The sequence below is a fragment of the Gopherus flavomarginatus genome, chromosome 6 (assembly GCF_025201925.1).
Source record: "Gopherus flavomarginatus isolate rGopFla2 chromosome 6, rGopFla2.mat.asm, whole genome shotgun sequence".
Taxonomy (NCBI): Eukaryota; Metazoa; Chordata; order Testudines; family Testudinidae; genus Gopherus; species Gopherus flavomarginatus.
Window position 1 is genome coordinate 2,107,552 of NC_066622.1, and position 25,465 is coordinate 2,133,016.

Consider the following 25,465-nt stretch of genomic DNA (forward strand, 5'->3'; position numbering starts at 1 on the left):
TCAGGGGGAAAAAGGCCAGAGGGCGTAGATCTGAGACAGGCCATGGACATTGGAGGGTGCTTGGTTTGGGCTCCGCATGTGGCAGTTTTCTCCCCACCCACGCAGAGCTATGAAAGGAGTGGAGGCCTCAGTCCATTTCCTAGCAGGCAGGAGACTCAGAGAAGCCGCTGTACCCCTTGGCATCCCGGAGGGCAGCTTCAGAGAGAGGTGAAGACAGGATAGCCCTGGAGCCTGAACGGCCTCTTCCGGGTACAGGGGGTCCCACAGATCAGGCTAAAGCCTGCTGATGGAGCAGCAGTGGGGAGCTCTGAGTTCTTTGTCTGTATCTCAGACTGAAGCACCTTGTCTTTGTGCCAGACAAGCAGAGAATGGAAGTTTTTCATGGGACCCATCTCAGAATCATTTACATCCATTTACAAACAGAATTGGAGGGCCAGCATGGAAAGTCTCCTCCTGTCTAGCTTGGAAAGAACACAAGAGAGAAGACGAAAGCAAAAGGCTTCGAACCCAGATGACAACCTGACACCCGCATTTCCTGGCCTTGTCGTAATTCTCTCGCCTTTCTGCTTTAGTGGCAATTCCCTTTTGTATTCTGGGGTGAAACTGGAGGCACAGAGACACCTGGCATTCATGTGGCTCTGAGGAAGAAGGCACAGCCTTTGTTATTAGTCTGAGAAGCCTCATGTAACATTTCAGTCCTTGAGAGGAGCTGCCTTCACTTTGTTTTTCCAGAGAAAGGAACAGAATATTGTGGCTGAAAAGCCCTGGGGTGGATTGGCCGCCTGCCTGGAGAGCTCCCAGTGCCGGTCAAGTAGCCAGTTCATCTACCTGAGCCAGACAGACCAGACAGTGACGTGGGGCTCCTGGGGCTGTCTCCATGAGACGTACAGGGAGAGAGACTGCATGACAGATACGGGGCCCTACTCCTGCTTGCATCGATGGCTAAATGATCATTGACCATTTAAGTTAGAAATGGGCCAAACCCAAACCCTTCCGGCCATGCCCTACCCGGTGAGGTGAGGTTTCGGTAGCAGGGGGCCAGGTTCCAAACCACCACTGGTTTTGGTTTTGCAGCATGTAAACCAGGCCTGGTTTAGGCCCAAATCATCATGGAGCTGTGCAGACCTACCCAGCACGGGATTGGGCCCCTAATGTTTACATTCATACCAATGCAGAGTCCAGCTGGGCATAATCAAGCTCCTGAGTCAGGAACCAATTTATTTTAATAAAACCATGAGATTTCTAAAGCATTGGATGCCAGGAAATGGTTACGCCAGCTTTCTCTGCAGCAGATTCACGTGCTCCCTTCCTGCTGTTATACTGTGTATCTCGGCAGCGTGCAAGTCAAACGGGAGAAATTGGAGTGAAATGGGAACCAAGACCTCAAATTGAAGAGGAAGTGGGGAATAAGAGGGGGAAAGTCATTTCCTTTTAAAGGAACAGGGTTAACGCACCTAGGGATAGGAGTGGTGAAAGGAGGAGGTCCCTTTGTTAAATGTTTACCGGTCCAAGGCAATGCCTAGGCCCAAAGAGTATGGGAGAAATTCTCTTCTCAGAGGCACAGAGTGCATATTCTCAGGGGCGCCTCTAGCTTTTTTGCCGCTCCAAGCATGGCAGTCTGGCTGCCTTCGGCGGCTTGCCTGCGGGAGGTCCCCAGGCCTGTGGATTTGGTAGCATGCCTGTGGGAGGTCCGCCAGTCCCGCGGCTTCGGCATACCCACTGCTGAATTGCCACCGAATCCGTGGGACCGGCTGACCTCCTGCTGGCAAGCTGCCGAAGGCTGCCTGACTGCTGCCCTCTCAGGGACCTCCAGGGCGCACACAACGGCTTGCCGCCCCAGGCATGTGCTTGGAGCGCTGGTGCCTGGAGCCGTCGCTGCTTATTCTGCAGCCTGACCTGTGCAGTTCTCACTGCTGAGCAGATCTTAAAGGAGAATCGTGCCTTAAAGTTTGCATTTCAGACCACAGTCAGTCACTGCACATCTGCAGGACTTGAAACAGGCATGCCAACAAGTTAGGTAACTTTTAAGCAAATATTTACTATGGAGTCAATATAAAGGAAGTTTCTATAGCAACTTCTTGCTTCACTTAGGTTTTGTGCTGTGTCTAGCACGCAGGACGCCTTGTTCAAGAAAAATCCAGTGAGCCTTTATCGTATCACCTGTTTCAAAAGCAACGGAGAAGTTCTGCTTAAGGAGCAATACACAGATATCTAGTATATGCACCGTCGTGTGTGACGAGGGTGACCAGATGTCCTGATTTTAAAGGGACAGTCCTGATTTTTGGGTCTTTTTCTTATATAAGCTCCTATTACCCTTCCCCCAAGTCCCGATTTTTCACACTTGCAGTCTGGTCTCCCTGCAAGGGTCCCAAACCAGAACCTTTTATCTGAGCCCAAGTACTGCCCCAAACATTGGTTGTACAATGCAATCCAGAGCCAGGGCCAGCTCCAGGCCCCAGCGGAGGAAGCACGTGCGTCGGGCGGCACATGCTAAGGGGTGGCATTCTGGCCATTCTTGGGGCAGCACAGTCCGGGCAGATTTTTTTTTTTTGCTTGGGGCAGCCAAAATCGTAGAGCCAGCCCTGTCCAGAGCTAAAACCCCCACCAGACTTGAGGACCTGAAGCCAGTCTCCTTTTTGGTTCACCTCTGCATTTTACAGCAGGGGGTTAATGACCATGCTGGCCAGCCCAATGTGGAGCACTGATTGCCTCCCTTAAAACATGGATAGGTAGAATGCTTTGGAAAAGCACTAGCTGGTGTTTGAAAAGCATGGCTTCTCTGGAGTGTTAGATAACTGCAAATGCATCTTCTGAAACTCTGCCACATCAGGAAAATTGTAGCTCCCCATACTTGTATGCATACTTGTTAGTCTGATAGACGCTGCCTTTGAGACCCACGAAGCAAGACATAGCTAAAATGTCAGGTCTCTATCTAATTGCCAAAATCTATACTGAATTAATATCCCTGCACCCACCATAGACTGAGGTCTTTCAGCCGTGCAGTCCTCCCAGGCTGCTTTCTCTGACTGACATTGCAGCAGCAGTGGATAATTGTTTCTGGCCATTTTTAGGCCCCTGTCAGAGGCCCGGTGTTCTGGAGACAGAACTGCATTTTTGCAAGAGTCACCAAAGTGCGGGAGGCCCCCGCCTGGCCTGGGCAAAGAAGCAAAGTCCGGGTCATGAACAATACAGGCCCTTCCTGCTGCTCTGCGTGCGTGTCTGTTGTGTGAAAAAATAATTCCTTTTGTTTGTTTTAAACCTGCTGCCTGTAAGAACATAAAACAGGATACTGGGCTAGATGGACCACTGGTGTGACCCAGTATGACCATTCTTATGTTCTTATTCTGAATACTATCCAGGCAGGGGTGATGGCTTCTGGAGTGGCATGATGCTCTCTCTTCCCCTGGGAGCTGGTCTCGCAGACACTAGCATCACTCTCTTTCAGGGCTAAGTTATATTTTCTGGACTGGGGTGGAAACCCAAACTCAGAGGGTGAATCGAGCTGTGAAGCCCATCCCTGTATCTCATTTGCTTCTGCTGTTTGGGTCACAATGATGTCATTTCCCTACGAGACAGGAGATACACGTCACAGAGAATATATTTGGGGTCCTTCTACTTATCTCTAACTAGACAGGATTCGCTCTGGAAATGCCCCGTCTTGGAAAAATGGATCATTTCATGGCCTTGCACCATGACCACAGGACCATATATCCCCATACCTGGCAGAGACTTGCTATGCTGGTGCTTGGGGTGCTGTTATTAAAGGGCTCTAACTGCCTTGTCTACTGGTCTGGGTGCATGAGAATAATCTCAGGGAATGTTAAGTGGATTAACTCCCCTCTAAAGGGAAGTGAAAGTAATCACTCAGTGGACTGGTGCCATGGCTGGTTACAGCTTGAGGCTGGGTCCAGCAGGTTTCTAAGAGACAAAAGGGATTGAGAGGGGGAAATTACTAAAAACAAAAGCAAAGAAAGAAAGAAATCCAGGGCTATTAAGCTTCAGAAGCTTTATTTCTGGGCTGAGGTTCTGCCCCAGCACGCCAGGACCAGAGCTGTACTGGGGAGACCTGAGGACTCGGTGCCTAACTGCTTTTTATAGATTTTACCCTGAAATTCTTTCTCTTTTGCAGCTTGGCTGCCTGCTCCCTCCCTGACAGTCTCTCCTCTCCAGCATCACTCCGCCTGACTTGTGCTTCCCTTCTCAATTCCCCGTTAACGTTTCCCCCTCCCCGTAGCTATAATCCTCTTCCTGCTGAACAACCCCCCCAAAAGGAAAACAGGAAACCAACCCATCCACAACCTTCCCCCACTCCGCACGGGATTTACAAGCTGTCCCATTGTTCACTCTACTTGTACGTTAGGTCCCTTCCCTCCACCCTTTCTTTGGCTTCTCTGTTTTGATTGTTGCTCTCCAGGGCAGAGACTGCCTCTCGCTCTGTGTTTGACAAATAGAACAATAGCCCCTCCCCTCATCTTGCTTATCATAATACACATAATAGGCCAACAATTCCCTGGCAGTGTTTATGAGCTCCACAGACTCCTGGGCTTTGTGGCTGAAGCAGCACTATCCTTCACTGAGGCCTTCCGAAGTCAGCAGCCCTTTAGAAATCCTTTCTTGGCCAACCTTGCAAAGTTGTTGATATAGAACTCTCAACCAGCGACTCTCACAAGCTCTGCTGGCTTCGCTAACGAGTGGATTCCACTAACTGGATGTCTGCTAGTCTGCTGTTTTTATTCCAACTTAAAAAATTTTAAAAGGGCTGAAGCTAGAAATGTCAAAGTTAGCTGGTTTGGTTGATCTCATTGACACATAAAAATCAATCACTATTTGAACAAAATAATTTCACAGATGTTTCAATGATTAATGTTTCCAACTGGGGCATCCTTGACTAATGCAACCTTAACTGGGATGACCTTAACAAATGCCCCCTTAACCTGGAAATATATTATTATAAATGATTTATATGTTTTCATAAAATTGTGTGGAAAAATTCTAATGCACACATGTAAAAAGTTCTGACTTTTGAAAGGTATAACTTTAACGCTATTGAGCTTTTCCTCTTCAGAGCACTTTGATTTTTAGGCTTCAGTCAGATCTACAAAACAAGCCAAGTTTGCAATTCCTAGTTTCTGATGGTTGAGTTATCTGAGTACTAATTTTCTGGCTAGAACATCTGAAGAAAAGGTTTTCATTCATGACCGAATAATTGCAAAATGATTTCACTCAAACTTTCCAAAAAAGTTCACCTTTGAGAACAGACCAAGCATGGAAAATTTCAGCCCCAAAAGGAGTTTTTAAAATAAACTAGGAACAACTGAAAAAGGGGGCTTAGATGAAAGTTAGAAAATATCTACAACAGGTGGTATCTGTTAAATACAATAGTCCTAGCTTAACTAGAGGGGGTGCTGCAGTAGACATGTATACTTGGTATAGAAAATAGTCAAGGGCAGCAAACAAACATCTATTATCCCTCTTACACGTTCTTGAAATACTGCTGCTGGATTTTCAGGGAGGACTGAATGTGCATTGTAGTTCATTATTTCATACTTCTATATGTTATGTGATTGCTTCAGGCCAAATTATATCAATAAAATGCTTTTCCTCCTCCTCCTCTTTCTCTCTATTTATAGGTGATTGGAACATAGGGCACCAGTGCAAAACTAGGGGCCTGAAGCATGATTCTGGGGTTGGGGTCAGGACGCACATGGAGGGAGCATTAATGTCCATAATTCTAGGAAACCCTGTTCCTGCTGGAGATTGGCCAGAAAGTCAAAACTTGACCAAGATTCCAGAAGTTAGGTATAAATGTGGCTGTTCAGGGCTCTTAAAATCACTGGCTGAAGAGAGTGTTCTCCTGAATGGTGATTTATGAATACAGCTCTAGGAAGTAACCCATTGCTTATTTGCATATCCTGCCTGTATTTTATTGTAATCAAAAAGAACAAATCTCAGTACAGTAACGGCAAAATAGCAAATTAGTGATGGTGGCTACTGAACTGGGTTGGTGTACTATCAACACTTTTATAGTGTACTGGGAGAATATGCATTGCATGAGTCATCTAAAAGCCACAACTCAGTATACTGAATTGCAATGTGGCTTTTCACAGCTAGTTGGAATTATTTCGTTGTTGCTCTGACACTGTGAAATAACCTATATCATGCACTCAGTATGCTCAGCTGCAGCACTGATGAGTTTGTAGTCATTTCCGAGAATTTGCCATCACAGTGGTGTTCTAAACTCAATCAGCGTTTTATCTGCCAAAGCCCAAATATTAAACACAACAGGTCTCCATGGCAACTCAAACTTGCACCAAGGTTCCAGTGCCCAAGCCAACTCCTTTTATAACTCTGGATCTGCTAAACTTAAAAAAAACAAAGCAACCAACCAAACAAAAAAACCCAAACCCCCAAATGCTGCATCCTGCAGAAATTATATGAAAAAAACATCTTTATGGAGCAATTTTTGATGGGATCTGGGAGAGATGTTTAAAATAATAGCAACTGCTTTAATATCTTTTGAATAACAGATAGGTTAAGGCAGGAAGGAAACTAAATATCAAGCAGATATTTAAGGCTATATTCAAAGACACACAAAGAACTTGCTGTTAGCTTTAAAAAACCCACCTCAATTGCAATTAGGAATAGCCAGCTTGGCCTTTTCTTGTAGTGTGAACTATTGCATTTGCTAATTCACTTAGAAGTTCAATCTCCTTTGTTGCATAGAGATTAAAAAGGATCTGGCAAAGGCCATTTAAAATTCACTGGGTGGATGGAAAATTCTGCAGCATTCTGAATGCCTTCTGCTCCCAAAGATGTTTGAAGTGTGATGCTTTGCCAAACGGCTACAAATGTACAGTTCCCCAACATGTGGAAGTCTGGCTTTAATGTGGCCAGAAGGTGGAAAGAGTTTGAGAAATCTCAGCTAAGTCTGTATTCATACACCAAAGGGCTGACATTGGCTAACCTGGCGAGCTGCTCAAATGAAGCTCTTTCTTTCAAGCTAGTACCACGGTTTGCAGTAGTGCTGGTAGGCCTTGACTGGGCACCACCAGCAAATGTCTGTGCCATAGAAATGACATTGGGCATTTGGATGAAATGGAACAATGTCATCATTCACATTGCCACAGTTAGGGCTGCATCAGATGTGTCAGCAGTGCTTCCTGATTTTAAGATGTCTATAACCTGGCCGCCAAAATTCACCCCGGCTTAAACAAGAACCAGAACTTAGTGATATACCTATAGCTGTACAGTTTGTGCTGGAGGCTGGAATTTGACAGAGGTGCACCCCAAGAGGCCCCAATTTAGCAAAGCACACAGCTGACTTGAACACTGAAGTCAAAGGTGCACTACAACGTGTGGAGATGGAGGAAGAAGGGCAAGTTTCAGGAGGGACTTGGTTTGGTATGTCACCAGGGGCTCAGGAGTGCAGGATGGGCAAGGCAGCTACCAGACAAACAGAATATAAAACTGGCCTCTGTGCATGCTGAATACAGATCTCTTTCCTGCCACTCTGCCTGCCGCAACACTCTTCAGTAATTAAACAAATGGGAGTTAAGCACATGCTTAAAGTTAAGCACTTTAAGGTAGGCTGGAGCGCATGTACACGTGTCTACGTGCCCCATGGTACTTTTTGTTGCATGAGCACATCAAGGGTTTTTGTGTGTGCCTACGGCGGCACACGTAGAAGTGCAGGCACCTCTTGGGGCCTTCATGTCTCTAAACGTAGATGTGACTGTTCAAAAACGTAGCTAACAGTTTGCAGTTTGTTTGTTTAGAAGAGAGATGGCTGCAAATGCTGAATTCCACAAGGAAATTTAATGCATGAACCTAGTGCGCCTTCAGTATCACATAAAAATAAATGGCATCCACATTGACAATACCATGGACCACAAAGGCCCTGTTACAGGCTTGTATTTCAGTATCCACCTATTAAAAATCCCTAAATCTTAATGGAAAGAGTCCCTGTTGACCGAAGGAGCCCCCAATATCTCAAAATCCACACACTAAGTCTAGAAGCTCCACCTTATCACTGTATAACATAAAGGTTCCCAGGGAGATATCAGGACAAAGCATTAGACTATAGTTTCAAGGGAGCCTTTGTGATGAATTAGGAACTTTAAAAACCCTGCACATTTTCGGAAGAAAAGACATATTTTCCAGAAGTTTTCATGTGTGCATTTCAAACAGCAAGACCCAGAACTTCTGCTTCCTGCAGGCCCTTAACAACGCAACTGGCACTAGTTCACTGAGCCAATTTGCAGGGGGTCTCAGATGAGTGCGGGAAGGCAATCTCTGGATCTGATCTGAAGGTGATTGTAATCAATGGGGGAATTTCCACTGACTGCAGCGGACTTTGAATCTGGCTCTATATATGGTGCGAGATGTGGTGTGATGACACTATATATTATGCCATATGCATGTCCTAAAGAATGAATTAAGGCAAAGAGATTGTAAGCAAGACATGAGAAGTAATTCTTCCACTCTACTCTGCGCTGATTAGGTCTCAGCTGAGTACTGTGTCTGGTACTGAATACTGGGCACCACATTTCAGGAAAGATGTGGACAAGTTGGAGAAAGTCCAGAAAAGAGCAACAAAAATGATGAAAGGTCTAGAAAACATGAGCTGTGAGGGAAGATTGAAAAAATTGGGTTCGTTTAGTCTGGAAAAGAGAAGACTGAGAGGGGACATGATAACGGTTTCCAAGTACATAAAAGGTTGTTACAAGGAGGAGGGAGAAAAACTGTTCTTCTTAACCTCTGAGGATAGAACAAGAAGCAATGGGCTTAAATTGCAGCAAGGGAGGCTTAGGTTGGACATTAGGAAAAACTTCCTAACTGTCAGGGTGGTTAAGCACTGGAATAAATTGCCTAGGGAGGTTGTGGAATCTCCATCATTGGAGATTTTTAGGAGCAGGTTAGACAAACACCTGTCAGGGACGGTCTAGATAATACTTAATCCTGCCATGAGGGCAAGGGCCTGGACTAGATGACCTCTTGAGGTCCCTTCCAGTCCTATGACTCTACGATTCTATAACTATCCTTCAGTTTGAATTTCTTGCCTCTTGGGAATTTATATCATAACCCTGCAGTTTTTTAGATGATTCTTTTGCTACTTTACTAAAAAGAGAGAAGATTGGAAATATTTAGGTGTAGGCTGTTCTGTATCCCAACATCCTGTACTGAAAATCATACAAAGACATAAAATATACAGTAACAAATCAACAGCGCCTCTTTGTTATGCTTTTAGCCTGAAGTTACACTGGAGAAGTCATGGGAGTTTTGAATTCTTCTACAGTCCCTTTGACCCACGCTGCACAAGTAACGGTAACATGTCTTAGATCTCTGGAGGAGCCTCAGGTAACGTTTCCAACTGTATCAAGGGAATCCAGAGATCGATTGTTCTGTTTCCCAACATTGCTGACATGCACAATGACTTTGGTATAATCTGATGCTGTGGGAAAGGGACAGATAATTGTTTTGACTTTTATTCCACAAACACAAAGCAAACGTTAATCTGTCATGAGTTTCTGTTTGTTAGAGTTCTCCTTGCTTTATAATTCCCACAGTAAGGTCTTTGGGCAGTTCTACAGAGGAAATTGTCACAGTCCTCTGAAGTCAGTGATGTTATGCCAGGATCTGCCCCTACATGTTTACAGAGCAGAGTTAGATTTGCAAAAGGATCCTGACCAGACAGACACAATCTACTTGCTCCAGACACAGTTCCTCCTGGACATTACTCTGAAGACACAGACCAATAAAGCAGCCACATACTGGTCCCTGTTTTGTCACAGTTATGAGCAGCACAGCTAGTATTCTTTAGCCAGTGGGAATGTGTCTTGCATGACATTAATAAAAACCTAGCTTCCAAATCAGAAGCATTTTGAATGCTGACCTGGCCCGATCCTCTTGAATTCTCCAAACTCCAGGAAAATGAACTTATTTGGAAAGTTTTGTTCAGTAGATTAAGAAAAGAGCCAAATGCAGAGCTATCTTGTTTATGTGATCAAAAGTGAATGTATTCTAGAAACTACCAGCGACTCAGTGGTCTTTAGAAATCCCGTAGACAGATGCTTTTAAAGGATCAAAATCTACAGTACGTGATTCAGAGCAGTAACCAGGTTGAGTCTCATTATTAACAAAGATCATTTTGGGGACAAAACAACAACTTGATTCCCTTACATTAGCTTATGGCACCTTAGAGACTATTTTATTTGGGCATAAACTTTCATGGGCTAAAACCCACTTTATCGGATGCACGCAGTGGAAAATACAGTAGGAAGATATATATACACAGAGAACATGTACAAATGAGTGTTGCCATACCAGCTATAATGATACTAATCGATTAAGATGGGCTATTATCAGCAGGAGAAAAAAAAACTTTTGTAGTGATACCTTATATTAGCTTAGTGTCTGCAGTGGTGATGGACATTGCAATTAGAATAACAGAAAGCCCTATGATTGGCAGATGCTAATTATCATAACTGTCAGAGCATCATTGGCATCATCATTATGATTTTCTGAACTGTCTGGGTTCTTAGTTCTTAGGCAGCTTCTGGAATTTGCTGTGCATGTAACAGGGTATAACTACAGACCTGGCAGACATTCCCCTCCTCATCACTCACCCTTGGGTTGAGCAGTCACGTCTCCGAGGAGCAACAGGGCACGCTCCCAAAGGAAGGCAAAAATCCTTTGTCTCTGTTTAATCTATAGTTTTAAATAATTAACCAAGCCTAATTCTGGTCATTATAATGCAATAGGGAACTGTAACCTGATGTGATCACCCTGGGAAATGATTCCTAACTCTCTGAATGAGAGCGGCAAATGCACACATTGCAGGTTCTCCAAACTTTGATCAAGACTAAAATTGAGGGACAAAACTAAGAACAAAGGGCACCATGTCAGGAGGAGAAAGAAAAGACGGATGGCATTACAAATGCAATAAGTTGGGTTTTATGGGAAGGAAAGGTTGGTTTTTTTTTACAGTTAAGATCCATGTGATTTCAGACCAGGTGCAGTGCGTGAATCTCTGTGTGATATGTCACTCTGGGTGTGGAAAGAGACTGTTCTCCACTAGTTTATTAAGCTCATCTCATAGCAAAGGCAAACTCTCTAGGGACTGCTCACAGAATCAGGTTCTTCTCACCATGAATAAGGGTGGAAGAAAATGGCCTTTTGTGGCACAAACTATTGCTGGGGGAAAGCAAAGAAATCTTGACAGCAGTATCTGCTCACATTTTTATACAGCGGCCACAGTACCTATTGTCACCTGGATTTTGAACTGTGTTCCTGATGCCGGGTTCAGGGATAAAGAACATACAGGGCACATTTCAGAGTGTCCCTCTCAGCACAGGGCTGGTGGCTTCCCTGTCTTTCTTATTAGCTCTGACATGGTGGCCCCACAGCGATGTATTCATAAATTGGAGACTGAAAAGAGGGCTGGGTTGCCTAGTCCTTCCCTAGTGCCAGTGCAGGCCTGTTCCCTGCAACGTATTTTGTACTGCGCTCTGTCAAATCTCTCTAACCTGATATATTGTTCTATTAATTTCTTGCTTGTGAAGGGTACCAGGCTGACAGCCCTGGGGAATGGAGATCTCTGTTCACCCACAGAGCAAGTGCAGCACAGCCAGCAGTAGTGTGAGCTTTCTGTAGGGTCCCCGGAAGTGTCAGCTTTGGGAGGTGGGTGCCTATCCACGGGGAGGAGACAACACCCTTTACTTCCATGTAGGTCAACAGCTCTCAGTTGGTAACATCTTTGGGTTACCATTGATCTAAGCTAGATTGATCCAGCAACCTGTTGTGAAAGGCAAAGACTCCACAGCATGTTACCAAGCTCCTGAGCGATCCAGCCCTTCCTACAGCCTGCCATTTTGGATCTGTAAATAGTCAGTGGCATTACTCTGGATTTACACCAGTGTTACTGAGAAAGAGACTCACCCTGCTACATCCCCAAACAGCTGTGCAAGGAGTAACACACTCTCTCATGGCATCTAGGTGCTGGTACTCACTAATATTCCCATGTACCCGCCCCTCACAACTCTTAGTGCCATTCTTGAAAATATGGGGACAAATGCTGCTCTCATCTACACTGTTGCATATTAAGTTCAAAGAAACTCAAAAGTAATGGAGTCCCTCTAGATTTACACCGGTGTAACTTAGCATAGTCCAGTGCCTACTGAGAACAAGCAGCTAGCATTGTCTACTGAGAACATAAGCTGCCAGTATAGATACCTTCAAAAGGTGTTCAAATCCAAAAGGGTTGGACGTGACATCTGGGACTGCTCCAATCCTGCTCACTAGCTAATTTCTCAAGAACATAAGAACGGCCACACTGGGTCAGACCAAAGGTCCAGCTAGCCCAGTGTCATCTGCTGACAGTGGCCAATGCCAGGTGCCCCAGAGGGATTGAACAGATCAGGTAATCACCAAATCTTCCAAAGGAAACAAACACTGGCTTATTTTTCAACTAACCCAAGTTATAAGGTGTTTACAATTCATGCAAATTTGACTGTGTTTCAGCTAAGCTTGAAACTGCTTATAAAGTTATCCCGGCAGCCAAATCCCTGCTGTGGTGGCAGCAGGTGAAATCTGGTAAATTAGTTAACAATTGAGTTTAAAATTTCTCAGATTGTGACAGTTAAATACACATGACAGTCCTTGGATTCCTGCCTTGATTAACAATTAACAAGCTGTCTCAGTGAAATACCTTTCGCTCCACACTTATAAAAACATGCCATGGTATTCTATGGGAGTGGCCAAAACCATAATGTGACAGCAGGGTTTTGGGTCATTACTACTGAAATTTTTCATGGACATAGAAGAATTCTTTCTCTAATGTACATATTGCTAATTACTGCCAGCTTAGTTATTTTTGTTAAGAAGTGACAGATGCCTAGAAATCCTACATTCACTACTAATATATCATCACATATTTGCTCTCTGCTTTTGGCACACCCATGATAAAAAGATCCCATTGTCCCAATCACCAGAAAATGTTTTTAGGTAGCCCAAAGATATTTAAAAGAACACAGAGAAAAATCTCCCAAGTTAAACAGCAGAGATTTCATTAGCACGTATTCTTCCAGCATAATTCCCTTCCAAACAGAACATTTGAATTACAGCACAGGGTTGCTCACAGTATACCCAGCAGCCTATGGGTCCATTCAGAGAGGCAGAAGAAGCCTGTGAACTACAGAAGGTTTAAAGGAAAGAGATCTCAAAAGAGTTACAGGACTTAAAACTAGCTGTAAAATAGCCCCTTAAATAAACACAGATGTGCTGCAGAGTATTCCTATTAGGGAAACTCAGAGACAGCACAGATCCAGGCGGGTTCATAAAATACTTCACCTTTGCTGTTGTCAAAGCCAATGCAGGGGAAGAGCAGGCAGAAGGTCAAATGGAAATTTCAAGTTCATCAAATTTCTGGTTCTGCCTGGGAGGGCACCTGGGAGACTTTTGCCAGAGACATTTGTGCTTACCTGATTTGACCAGCATTGCTCTGTACAGTCCAGTAGCTCCAGGTGGTACCCTGACCTGGTCCTCCACCCTCTGAGACATGAGAGCCAGGTCTCTGAGCTTCTCAGGATTGTTAGTCTGAGTTAGCTTCTTCTCAGTGCTGTGCAGGTCCAAGTGTGCATGACTTTTTGGCTCTGTACTGCTAAACTCTCTCACTTTTGTAAGGTCTTTTCAGAGGGAGTGAGAATAAACAGTCACGTGCTCTGATCTGCGCTTGCTGCATAGCTGCTGCCCTCCCCTGCTGACAAGCACATTCTGCACTAACAAAACCATCCTGCTCAGCTCCTGTGATATTACATTACTGTTGTGTGCGGGGAGCCGCCCACGCCTTAGGGGAGCATTATTAACTCCTCTGCTCTAGTGTGGCAGCTCTACTCAGAAATGACTTATTTGCTGGTAATTGCTCCGCTTGGGGGACATTCTTCCCAAAGCAAGTGCTAGCTCAATGCTCAGGAAGGAGTTGATTCTTTTCTTGGGAGGAAAACAGCTTCATGTGTGACAGATGATTGGAACAACCATTTAGGCAAGAACATTCACAGCAACCCCCAGAGCTGACAGAGGCGTCAGAATCACTGCCCATGTTCCAGCAGCGACTCCTGCCCTTAAAGCTGCATTGCACAAGCAGACAGAGACAGCCAGACTGTCCAAAGATGGGCCCACACTCCCCACCGCCCAGGATAATCCACTGCAACATGAATCTGGGGCAGCAGTGTTACTGTTCGAGTGATTATTGCTCCTACTCTGGTGGTGCCCAAATTGTGCTAGATTGCGAGTCTGTAGGAAGAGGCAGTTCCTGCCCCTGCGAGCTTACAGTCTACAAGACAAAAAGGTACAAGTGTCACAAACCACAGCAACCTAGAGGTACCGACCCCATGATTATGAGCAGGGATCGAACCCGGGACCGTTGGCACCTAAACCACAAGCTTCTCCAACTTGCAGGAAATAAAAACTCTCTGAACTGGGAGAAAATAGGAGGCTGTGTTGTTGCTTAAGCCAGACACGCATGTTCACATGCTCCACGTGAGTGTATCACACAGACAAAAGGATCAGGGTCATGCCAGGCATGCAGCCTGTTAACAGAAAGGGATCTGGGCAAGGGCACGAGGGGATGAGTCCATAGGAGCATGGGGGTAAAGAACAGGAGGGGAACAGGATCATGGAGGGGGAAGGGAAGGGAGGAAGGGGAGAGTAGCATGACGAGCGTGGGGGGTGGGGGACTGAGGCTGCCACGGGTGGGACTGTGAGACAGGGGGAAGGAGGAGGTTTGGATAAACTGCTTATCAGCAAGGAAACTCCAGTGGTGCCCACATCTCTGGGCTCTTAGGGGGCATCTCCCCATCCCCCAAAGGGCTTCATCCTCTTCAGCAGGTTCATGGGGGGGCACTATACCCCAAGCTCCATGATCTAGTGGGACTCAGTCTCAGCAGGGGCCACAAACATGTATCGGTGAAAGGGATAGGGGGGCGAGAAACTTTCCGCATTGAGAAGGCTTCCTTTTGGGGTTTGGATGAAAGTTCAGGCTGTGGGGGTGAGAGAGCCCCTCTGCTAGCCCTCTGCAAGACAACCCACCCAGCTGTCCCTCCGAGCTCCTCTCTGGCACCCTACGATAGCCGTGTTTCAATCGCAGCAGAGCTGTCACCTGTAGGGGATTTTACCACCTGGAACGAAACAGGGGAGCCAGGGCAGAGTTACATTTTGCTGGTTGCCCTGTGTGACCCTGGCAGTGTGGGCGCCTAATGGGAACTGCATGTGGATTTCCTGCTGGCTGTAATCTTAACTTACTGTGGCAGGTCCCTCTGCGGAGGAGAGGGTTTCCTGCACCCTCTCCCCACTTCTGCTGCTGCACAGAACCAGTCAGATGTTCCTATATTAAATACTGTGTTTCAGTAACACTCCTCCTCCCTGAGTGAGGACCAGGATTGTGGCTGGCTGGAACCCATGTTCTGAGCTCCCTCCCCTGGCCCTGCAGCCTGGCAGTGTTTGCTAGCAGGGGGAAGCCCCAGGAACACCGATTGTGCAGAACAATGGACGTTGCCCTATTTGCCGTTGGAAGAGCCCCGTTGCTTGGCTGAGCAGAACGTGCCATTCCCACCCCGGTGTGGCTTGCCCCAGACACTCACCTGAGCCGTTGATAACATGCTTCCCACTTCCATGAGGAAACGTGGACTGAAGAGAATATTCTTTCTGTGAAAGAGAAGAGAGAGAAATGCGAGAGGTGACCTGTCTGTGTGCTCGAGGGCCTGTCTCCATAGCCTCAGTCTGAGCTACCTCACCCAGTACCTCACACTCGCAGTCTGCACCTCACACTCTCTCACCTCAGGCTGCTCCCCCCAGCAGAGATGGAGAGGGACTTGGCTGTCTTCTCAGCCAACCCAGGCATTAGGAAGGAGGAGGAATAACGTAGCAAGGAGCTATCACCTCCGTTAGCCGCCCTAGAGTCCAATTCATTACCTCTGCCATATGCCTTAGCTTCACCGGCCTAGGCCCTGAATTCAACATCAGTGGAAAGAGTCTGGCAATGGACTTGTCAATGGACTTTGAAGACAGTAGGGCCCAGAGAGCAGGGGCATGAGTTTTCTCCTAAGCCAGGGGCTTGCAGCCTTTCAGCAGTGCGGTGCCGAGTCTCTGATTTAGTCACTCTGATTTAAGGTTTCACGTGCCAGTCATACATTTTAATGTTTTTAGAAGGGATCTTTCTATAAGTCTATAATATATAATGAAACTATTGTTGTATGTAAAGTAACTAAGGTTTTTAAAATGTTTAAGAAGCTTCATTTAAAATAAAATTAAAATGCAGAGCCCCCGGACTGGTGGCCAGGACCTGGGCAGTGTGAGTGCCACTGAAAAACAGCTCGCGTGTTGCCTTCGACACGCGTGCCATAGGTTGCCTATCCTTGTCCTAAGTTACCCATGGCACAGCCATGAACTGTAAAGAAGGCTACACACAGAAAGCCAAGGATTTGGGGGAAATGCTGGATTTTAATATTACTGGTGTAGTGGAGAAATTACCTGGTATGTATTTCAATACCTATACATGGTACCTATATACGTGTGTGTGTGCGTGCATGTGTGTCTGTGTGCGCACACACAAAATCCTGAACACTCCTATGTAAAAAAAGGGCTTAGTTTGAAAAGAGCCGTTCTGACGTATACAGAAGGACTCTCACTCTCTCAAACAAAGCCACATCAGAAAAGCAAACGTCTCTTGGGTTCTCTGACCTCAGGCACTTCAGCAGAACTCCACATCCACAGTAATTGTTGCACAGCAGCAGAGACATACGGATACATTCAAACGGACGGTTCCGGACGAACCTCAGGAAAAGTGACGAACCTTAAATGGATCAGAGCCATGCTAACCTTCAGCACAAGCAAAAAGTTCTAGAATGAAAGCTAAGAGTCAGGATGTTACAGACCTGTTAGGATCCATAGATATCTGGCTGGTATTACTGTTCTGTTACAATTCTTTTGACAGTTATAACCTTCATTGTTTCATTTGCCAGGAATGGAGCAAATAAGAGGAAATATTTAATTTTCTGTGTTGTTGCAAAGATGCCCCAGGATGGTTCATTTTCCTGACAAGGCAAACGTGCCCCGGGGCCTCTAACTTCCTCAAGATAATGACCGCAAATAAAGGCAGATATGAATAAGCTTGTATGAGAACAATGATCTGAAAAACAACTGGCCTACTACAATAATAGGGCTGTATTATTTCCTCTGAAGTGGCAACACCACTTGGTGACGACCCGTAAAGTGGTACACACCTGAAGTCTCTGTCCCAAAGTTCCACAGCAAGTCGGCTCCAACTCAGGTGTCCTCCTGGCCCTGCTAACCATCAGGCAACACTCCTTTCCTATTACAATACTTGCAATAAGTGGATCTAACATCAAGTATCAGGTTATTAATACAGAGTCACTGTCCTCAGGCTAGCTACTCCATGATACAGCAGCGCTTTGCTCACGATTATTTACAGAAATCTCCGGCTCTCTGGTTAAACGGCTCAAATGGAATTCTTCACCCTCAGAATGGGCCTTCACGTTTCTCTTGGATTCTCCTATCAGTCCCATTACCCTGGCCACACTCAAGCTCTTAATTCACAAGACTAACTTTCTGTCCAAGGAGGGATTGGTGCAGCTCTCTCCATATTGCTCTTGAACTAGCCAGTGGCGTTTGGTCATCTCTGCATCAGCAAGTTCACGGGGGCCATGTTAAGGGGAACAGAGCAGGATTTAAACTTGCCTTCAGCTCCCAAGTGCCTTATTGCTAGGGCAGATGTGGGCCCATGAGAAAGCCCGTATCAGCTCAGTGACTGATAACATTAGATAACTGGTAAAAATAGAAGAAATGAAATGCTCAAAACCCTTGACCTGCTGCTCTCTGTCTGATACACTCTCACAGCCTCCCATGCCCATGTGTAAGGCTCCCATTCTCAGACTCCTCCCTGCTGTGCAGCCTGATTACTCTCCTTTGTGCCTGTGTAGGGGGTACAGGCTCTGTACTGTGAGGGATGAGTCTTTCTGAGAGTAAAGAACTTCAGTGGAGCCAAAGGGGGCCATGGACTTTCACATCAAACCTGCTTTCCTAGGAGTTACTTGAGCTACGATTCATTTTGGCATCTAAATTAGTAAACAATTTCAACCTGTGCTCTTAAGTTTTCGGGGCAAACAAAAAGCCTTTGTATTTCTCCACGGCTCCCTGAAGGTTCCTGTGCCAATGCAGCTGGTTGCTAGGTGATACTTATCTGGAGCGGCTCCTTCGGACAATGCTTTTCATGGTTCGCAAATTCACCCAATATTCCTGGCGAAGCTGAAATTCCTCTACTTGATACCCTGAGACAATGAAATCTGACGACAACTCATCCAGTATGTTATCAGCACTGTTGGTTATTTTTCTTCCTTCTTCTATCCATAGTCCTAGGCAGGCACCTAGTAGGCCATGTTCCTTATGTTGTTTTTCCTACTGTAGCGATTTTGTAATTAATGTTGTGACCGTGAGCGGTTCGGGTCTTGTAATTTCAGAGTGACTCATGGGAAAATGAAAACAAGTGTCTCATAGAGAAGATGGGCCGTTCTCAGGCTGAAAGGAGAATGATCACTTAGTGTTTGGGGTGTGGCTGTGCCTAGATGTCTCCACTGAGATCGGGCCCGCATGGCGCTAGGTGCTGTACAGACAATTCCTGCCCCCAGAGAGCTTACAACTAATAGACAAGACAGTTTGGGATGGGGGGTGGGGTGGGAGGAAGGATTCTTAGCTCCATTTTTACAGCTGGTGAACTGCAGCATACACAGGGATGTCTGTCACAGAGTCATAAACTGAGTGATTGACGCAGATCTCCTGTGTCTCAGACTAGTTCCTTAAACACAGGACCAGTCTTCCCTCCCAGCGAGCTGACTTCTGGGGAACCAAGCGGATTCACTCCTCCTGAGGATCTGGCCTTAGGTTTTGCTTAAATACATTCTCAGAGACTCAGTCAGTGCACTGAATACTGTGCCTATGGAGTGGATGAGGAACTATTATAAAATAAATGATGAATATTAACCCTCAAAAGCCATTAATTTGACAGGGTGGTGGGGGAAGAGATAGGGGCTGTTCCTAGGTGTGGGAGTTACAGAGTCCGTTTGCTGGGTTGATTTATTAGCCGGCGGCGTTAACTCATTATTGGATTCGTTGTTGCTGCCGGGTGGTTGTCATTTGTCTAATTAATTGCTAGGGCACCTTAGAGCTTTTTTGGTGGCAGTTGTTCATTGCTATTTAAAACTACCTAAGTAAATAATCAATACAGAAATTAGACAGGTCAACAGCAAGGCCAGATCCTCAGTTTTCCAAAGATCTGTATGGGATGAAACTATCCTTCCCCACATGCATGCAAGGGGCTGAGCTAACTGGCCAGATATATTTACTGTTCATCCAGGCTGTGACATTAGTGAACCATCACTGTGTATGCAAGCTCCAAACTAAACTGGGAACGGCTCAGGTCACTGTGAAAAGACTTCGCCTTCTAGCCCTTACGTCTCTTTATTAAACCTCATTTGAAACTCAGCCCACTGAAAGCAGACTGCAGGACGGTGGAGGTAATGTTGTGCACAGTTGTGTCTTTCAGAGTCCACAGGTGAAATCCTGACCCTGTTGAAGTCAATGGTAATTTTGCCTTTGACTTTAATTGAGCCTGGATTTCACTCCACATGCTGGAAGATCGTCTTCTAAAACGTGTCAAACATTTCCTCTCCTCAACAGATAAACAGGAGACAGATCCTCACTAGGCATAAATCAATGTAGAGCCACGGACATCCAAGGCCTTATGCTGATTTTCACCAGCTGAGGATCTGGGGCTTGGTCAGCAGTATCAAAATCAAGGGCCTAGTGAAATCATTTGCTCAGTATGGGGGCCTAGATCTCCCTTAGAATATTGCCTCCCCCACCAAAGAAAGAGACAGAATAGTGCCAACAATATGGGTGAGTTCCACCTGAGTCACTACAAGGTCTGCAGCTTTCCTCAGCGGCTTCTTTCTAACTCTCAGGATGCAGTTAATTACCCACAAGTTGATCTTTTTCTGCTCTAGATGGGTGGAAGTGGTGAATGGGTGCCTCTGCCTGATCCAGTGGGGTCAATGGACAGGTGTTGTGGGAATGGACAGGAATTTGCTTTTCAAATCAAATCATAGACCTAGAGAAAACATTGCAGTGATGGGTTGAGAAATGTGCTTCAGCCATTTCTAGAAACTGGCAACGCTCCTGGGTAAATCCCTGCCAGAGGCAGCTAGAGCAGAATCTTGTCAAGGTTAATAAAAGAAGGTGAGGAAGCGTATTATATTGTTAAAATGTAATTGACCTGTGACCACTCTCCGACTTCCTGGCCTGAGGGCGACAGTAGGTGACAGGGTGACAGGAGATGCCAGGACACCCATGACTCACCCGGTAACAAAGTCTCAATGCCACGCTGCTCCAGGGGAAATAAACAATGACTGATTATTATACTGTTTGGAAAATGTGTCCTGACACATGATTTTCAGTCCTCCAGCGGGTTGGGGCAGGGGGATCGTGATGAATACAACTCTTGAATACAAATCTCTCTTCTACCCTCACGTGAATCAGGAGTCACTCTATTGAAGGGAGCTACATTGGTGTAAAAAGGTGGGGAGTGGAGGACCAGACCCATTGGCTTCAATGGGTTAACACCTGGAGTACATGTTCCCATTATGCTTACGACAGATTTTGGGTGGAGCAATAAGCATGGATTAGGGGCATGGAGCTTATCCGCACCCTGCGAGTAGGGTACGGGGCAGCACTATAGCCTCTTACTGCTGCTGTTTTGCCTTCAGGGCTGGAATGATGGTTTATTGTTCTTCCCTCTTTGTACAACACTAAGCCCAAGCGTGGCATGAATCAAGTCAGCTCCTGTGCACCCCTTCCCTCAAGGGGTTATAATCACAAACCCTGTGGCCTTGGCTTGGCCCCATCCCAGCTCCACTGCACACAAGAGGAGCAGAAGCTTCTTGCACGACTGTGTGGCAGCCCCTCACACTCAGGCAGCAGAGCACCTTCCACGGCCCGTATTCTGCTGGTGAGGTGCATCCCTGCCGTGGTGGGTGTCGTTGTTTACGTGGCTTGTCCTTCTCTGCAAGCTGCCTGACAGAACACAAGGCAAACCCTGCAGAGCTGGTCTACACGACCATGCTAATCCCTCGTGGATGTATCTATGTCGGCAAAAACCGCATTCTAGATGCAGCTGTGCCAGGAGACAAGCGCGTCTGTCAGCTTGGTGAGTAGTATGCCAGCAATGCCCCTCTGCTATGTACATCGGCCAAACTGGACAGTTGCTACGGAAAAGGATAAACGGACACAAATCAGATATTAGGAATGGCAATATACAAAAACCTGTAGGAGAACACTTCAACCTCCCTGGCCACACTATTGCAGATCTTAAGGTGGCCATCCTGCAGCAAAAAAACTTCAGGACCAGACTTCAAAGAGAAACTGCTGAGCTTCAGTTCATCTGCAAATTTGACACCATCAGCTCAGGATTAAACAAAGACTGTGAATGGCTTGCCAACTACAAAACCAGTTTTCTCCTCCCTTGGTTTTCACACCTCAACTGCTAGAACAGGGCCTCATCCTCCCTGATTGAACTACCTCATTCTCTCTAGCTTGCCTGCATATATATACCTGCCCCTGGAAATTTCCACTACATGTATCTGATGAAGTGGGTATTCACCCATGAAAGCTCATGCTCCAAAACGTCTGTTAGTCTATAAGGTGCCACAAGATTCTTTGCAGCTTGGCGAGTGTCATTCCGGGAGGTGGTCTGGCTTACGCTGCATCTGCAGTAGCGGGCTCTGCTTGCCCAGCTGTTCAGGCCAAGGCTCTGTGGTGTGGACAAGCCCCGAGGCAGGCAAGTGTCAGCTTGCTCCAGCGTGTAACTCCGGGGAGCAGTTCCCTAAAGCCAGGTTGCAGATTTGGAGACCTGCTTCTTTTGCTTTCTTTTCTTTAGAGAGAGAGAGAGAAGGGAATGAGTTTGCCACATTAATCTATTTCCCCCAAAATAACTGTTACTAAATATGCACACTCAACAAGGTCAGTAACTGCAACTGTGCTGAGAGAACTCACATCCCCACTGACTCTATTGGCATTATGGGCTCAGGTGGGTTTCCTCCTAGTGTGTTAATGGAGACAGGTCAGGAAAAAGGCTGCAGAGTCTTTACTGGAAGGGCGCTCACACTGGGTGAAATTCACTCCTCTGCAGCCAGGGCTGAAACTGCAGGTGGGGGCACTGGGTCCTGTACTGAGGGGTGAATTTCTCCCTAGGGCCGTCAGCTGGGACATGCATTACTCATTGTGTAGAAAGATTAAGGCCCTGACGTGCTGAGGAACAAAAATGCTCTGAAACGACCTCGGAAGGTCAAACGGTGACAGGCCAGGAGTGACATTCAGGCTGGGCTCCACACAAAGAACTGCTTTGTTCTGGTGTCAAAATGGTAAACATGCTTAGCTGGACTGATCCGCAAAAAGTCACGTACTGTGCTTAGCTGTATAACCGTGGACTCGGATCTGGGCTAAGCAGAAAGACCGGGCTGCTAATGACACACCCCAAAGGGTAAAAATGCAGAGGTACACGCCTAATGTCAACATGTGTGCCACAGTGAGATTACAAAGGCTGCTGTGCATGGTAGGGGAGATCAGTAGAGAATTTCTTCACATAACAATGGCTGAATTCTGCAGAGATTTACAATATTGCCAACCCCAAGTGGTCAAAAATCATGACTCAGGCTCCAAAAAAAATCATGAGATTGGCTTAAAAATCATTAGTATTTTTTAAACATTGTTTTATTTGCTTTCTGGTTTCTGAGTCTTTAGCTTATACTTGAGTCACATTTTTGATCTTTTCTCTACAACCCTGAGGGCTAGAAACTTACTACTTGTTTAAAGGAAAGCTGGAGTCTAGTGTGTAATCACTGGTCTCCAGGAGCTGGGGCTTTACGGAGAACCCACAATTATTGTGAGACTCACATAGGAATGGTTTAGAGATGGCAACACCAGATGTGCAGTTGCATGGGGAGGGAGGCAAAAGTCAGAATTTAGGCCTTGTGCTATCCCAGAAGCATGCCATCACTGGAGATGGGCTGAAGGTTCCCTCTGAGAATTAGACAATTAAATCACGGAAGTTTTGCAGAGCCTGCTCAGTGCAACAAAACTAAGTCAACTCACAGCACTGCAGGCTGGGAACTTGCTGCTTTATTTCACTGCATCACTCCAGAGTTGGGGGGAAAGTCCCACTGCCTAAACAGGAAGCAAAGGACTGGCTGGAACCTGGCTCCTTCCCATAATACCCTGGGTTACCTTGTTAACCTTATCATGGCCGCTTTCCTACAGGGATACGATGGGAAGAGTTTTCTTTGTTAGGTTCAGAACTAGCTAATCCAGAGGCAGAAAGGCCATGATATGCTTAACAGATTAAATGAAAGGGACTGAGGGCCTCATCCTGTGAAGTTCTGAGCACCTCTTGCACAGTGCTGAGTGCTCTTAATCCTGACTGAAGTAAATGGGATCTAAGGGCTCTTAGCATCTTCCAAGCAGAGCCCTATATTCTTGTCAGTTTGCAGTTGCCGGCTTACTGTCAGGGCCAGCGCTTCCATTTAGGCGGCCTAGGCAATCGCCTAAGGTGCCAGGATTATTGGGGGGTGGCATTTTGCCGGGGGGGAGCGGCAGGCGGCTCTGGTGGACCTGCCACAGTCATGCCTGCGGAGGGTCCCCTGTTCCTGCGGCTCCAGTGGACCTGCTGCAGGCACGCCTGCAGCAACTCCACTGGAGCCGCGGGACAAGCGCGCGGGGCAGTGAAATGGCTGTGTGCCTAGGGCGCTAAAAACACTAGCACCGGTCCTGCTTGCTGTGACATTTCAGGTGAAGCACTGTCAGCATCACACATGCCTTCAGGTGTGAGATCTAACCAGTGAACCTCAAACAGCCTGGAGTCATCATGCACAGGAGCATAAGGAGTCACTAGCCTTCCTAATCCGTTCTAAGAAGCTGCTCCAAGGATGGCTGAATTCCTTCGAGCTCCCTAAATCCACAGGAGACGAAAAAAATCCACCAGGCATGAATCCAGCCAGGAAATGTCCCCACTGGTGGAGAGAGGTTCTCAAACACAACGGCTGTGGAAGGGGGCATCAAGCACATACTTACAGTTTACATGGCAGGGCTTCAGCTAGCATAGACTGGCATAGCTCCAGTGACCTCAGTTTATATGCACTGAGCCCTCCATTTTAACCCCTCCTTTCTACCTTATGCCCTGGAGTTGTTCTGTCCTTTAAAAGTTAGTTAAAATACAATAAGTGTATTTATTGAAAACGTGAATGCCCTCACCTAGGACATGGATTTTCATTTGTTACTTCCAGAAGTGGTGCTCCATCGTTGCACCACACTAAGCCGGCTATATTCCTGGTAGTGTACAAGTCTCTCTGCTAGGCTGCAGCATTGCGTGTTGCAGAGGAAACTGGGAAAACGACTTATTTTATAAAGACTGGCTCGAGTGATCTCCTAGCAGGAATTTGCTCTTTTATTGATATGATTTTGTTTCATAGTCAGCATATACAGCACCAGCTCTGCTCCTGTGTGTTGTACAGTCCCCAAGTTTGGATCCTGCTCTCACATGGAGCCAGATCCCAAGGATTTCCCCACCTTCTCGCCTTGAAACCACGATGTTTCCTGAGATACTTCAGTGCTGAACAGCTGTGACTGGGGAACTTCTCCATAAATTGGGTGAAGCCAAAGCCAGGGGACCTCAATTAACTGGCTGGTAAGAGCAAGCATCAATTAGCTTTTCTCCTTCCTCTTCCGCCTACTTGTTAATTTCCATCTCTAACCTGGTGAGCGAGAGTCTGCTCCAGGGACCCCACGACTCTGCCAAAGGCCCTACCCAGCCCTTCTATACAACATTTCGAAGATGTGATACTTGTCCTACACCTGTATAACATAACGCTAGCTTTCAGCAAAATTAATCCTCTCGAGAATCGTTACTTGTGTTCGTGTGTTGGTTAAAGTTGCTAGATAAGCCAGCTGTCAACACAGGCACAATCCAAGTAGCAATAATGCACATTTAATTGCTCTTTTATAAGTATGGTATCAGATGGATTTAGGTCCATGTCAAAGCCCTATAGCATTATAGTCATAGTATTATGTTGCCAGTCAAAATCTGAGTAAATGAGCTAGGAGAGGAATTGCTGCAATCAGATCATGGTAACTAAGAAATATTAAGGTGTATAAAATGCCACCAAGTGAAAGAACATTTACAGCCTGGTTCTGAACTCACACACACACGGTTTATACCAGTATAACTCCATTAACTTGACTGGAGTTTGCTCAAGATATTCTAATGTAAGTGAGATCGGAAAAAAGGTAATTAATTCCCATAAGTTGACATAGAGACTGTTTACACGGATGGTCAGTGAATGAACATTGA

The 25,465-nt window shown here is 46.1% G+C and overlaps 1 protein-coding gene across 1 annotated transcript in view; it reads right to left on the reverse strand.

The window, feature by feature from the left end:
- Positions 1–25,465, reverse strand: part of FAM107A (family with sequence similarity 107 member A) — a 59,533-nt gene that overhangs the window by 13,055 nt on the left and 21,013 nt on the right. Inside the window, exon 2 of the mRNA XM_050957584.1 lies at positions 15,636–15,699. Within this exon, the coding sequence (XP_050813541.1) occupies positions 15,636–15,699 (64 nt within the window). The remainder of the gene's footprint in view (positions 1–15,635; positions 15,700–25,465) is intronic.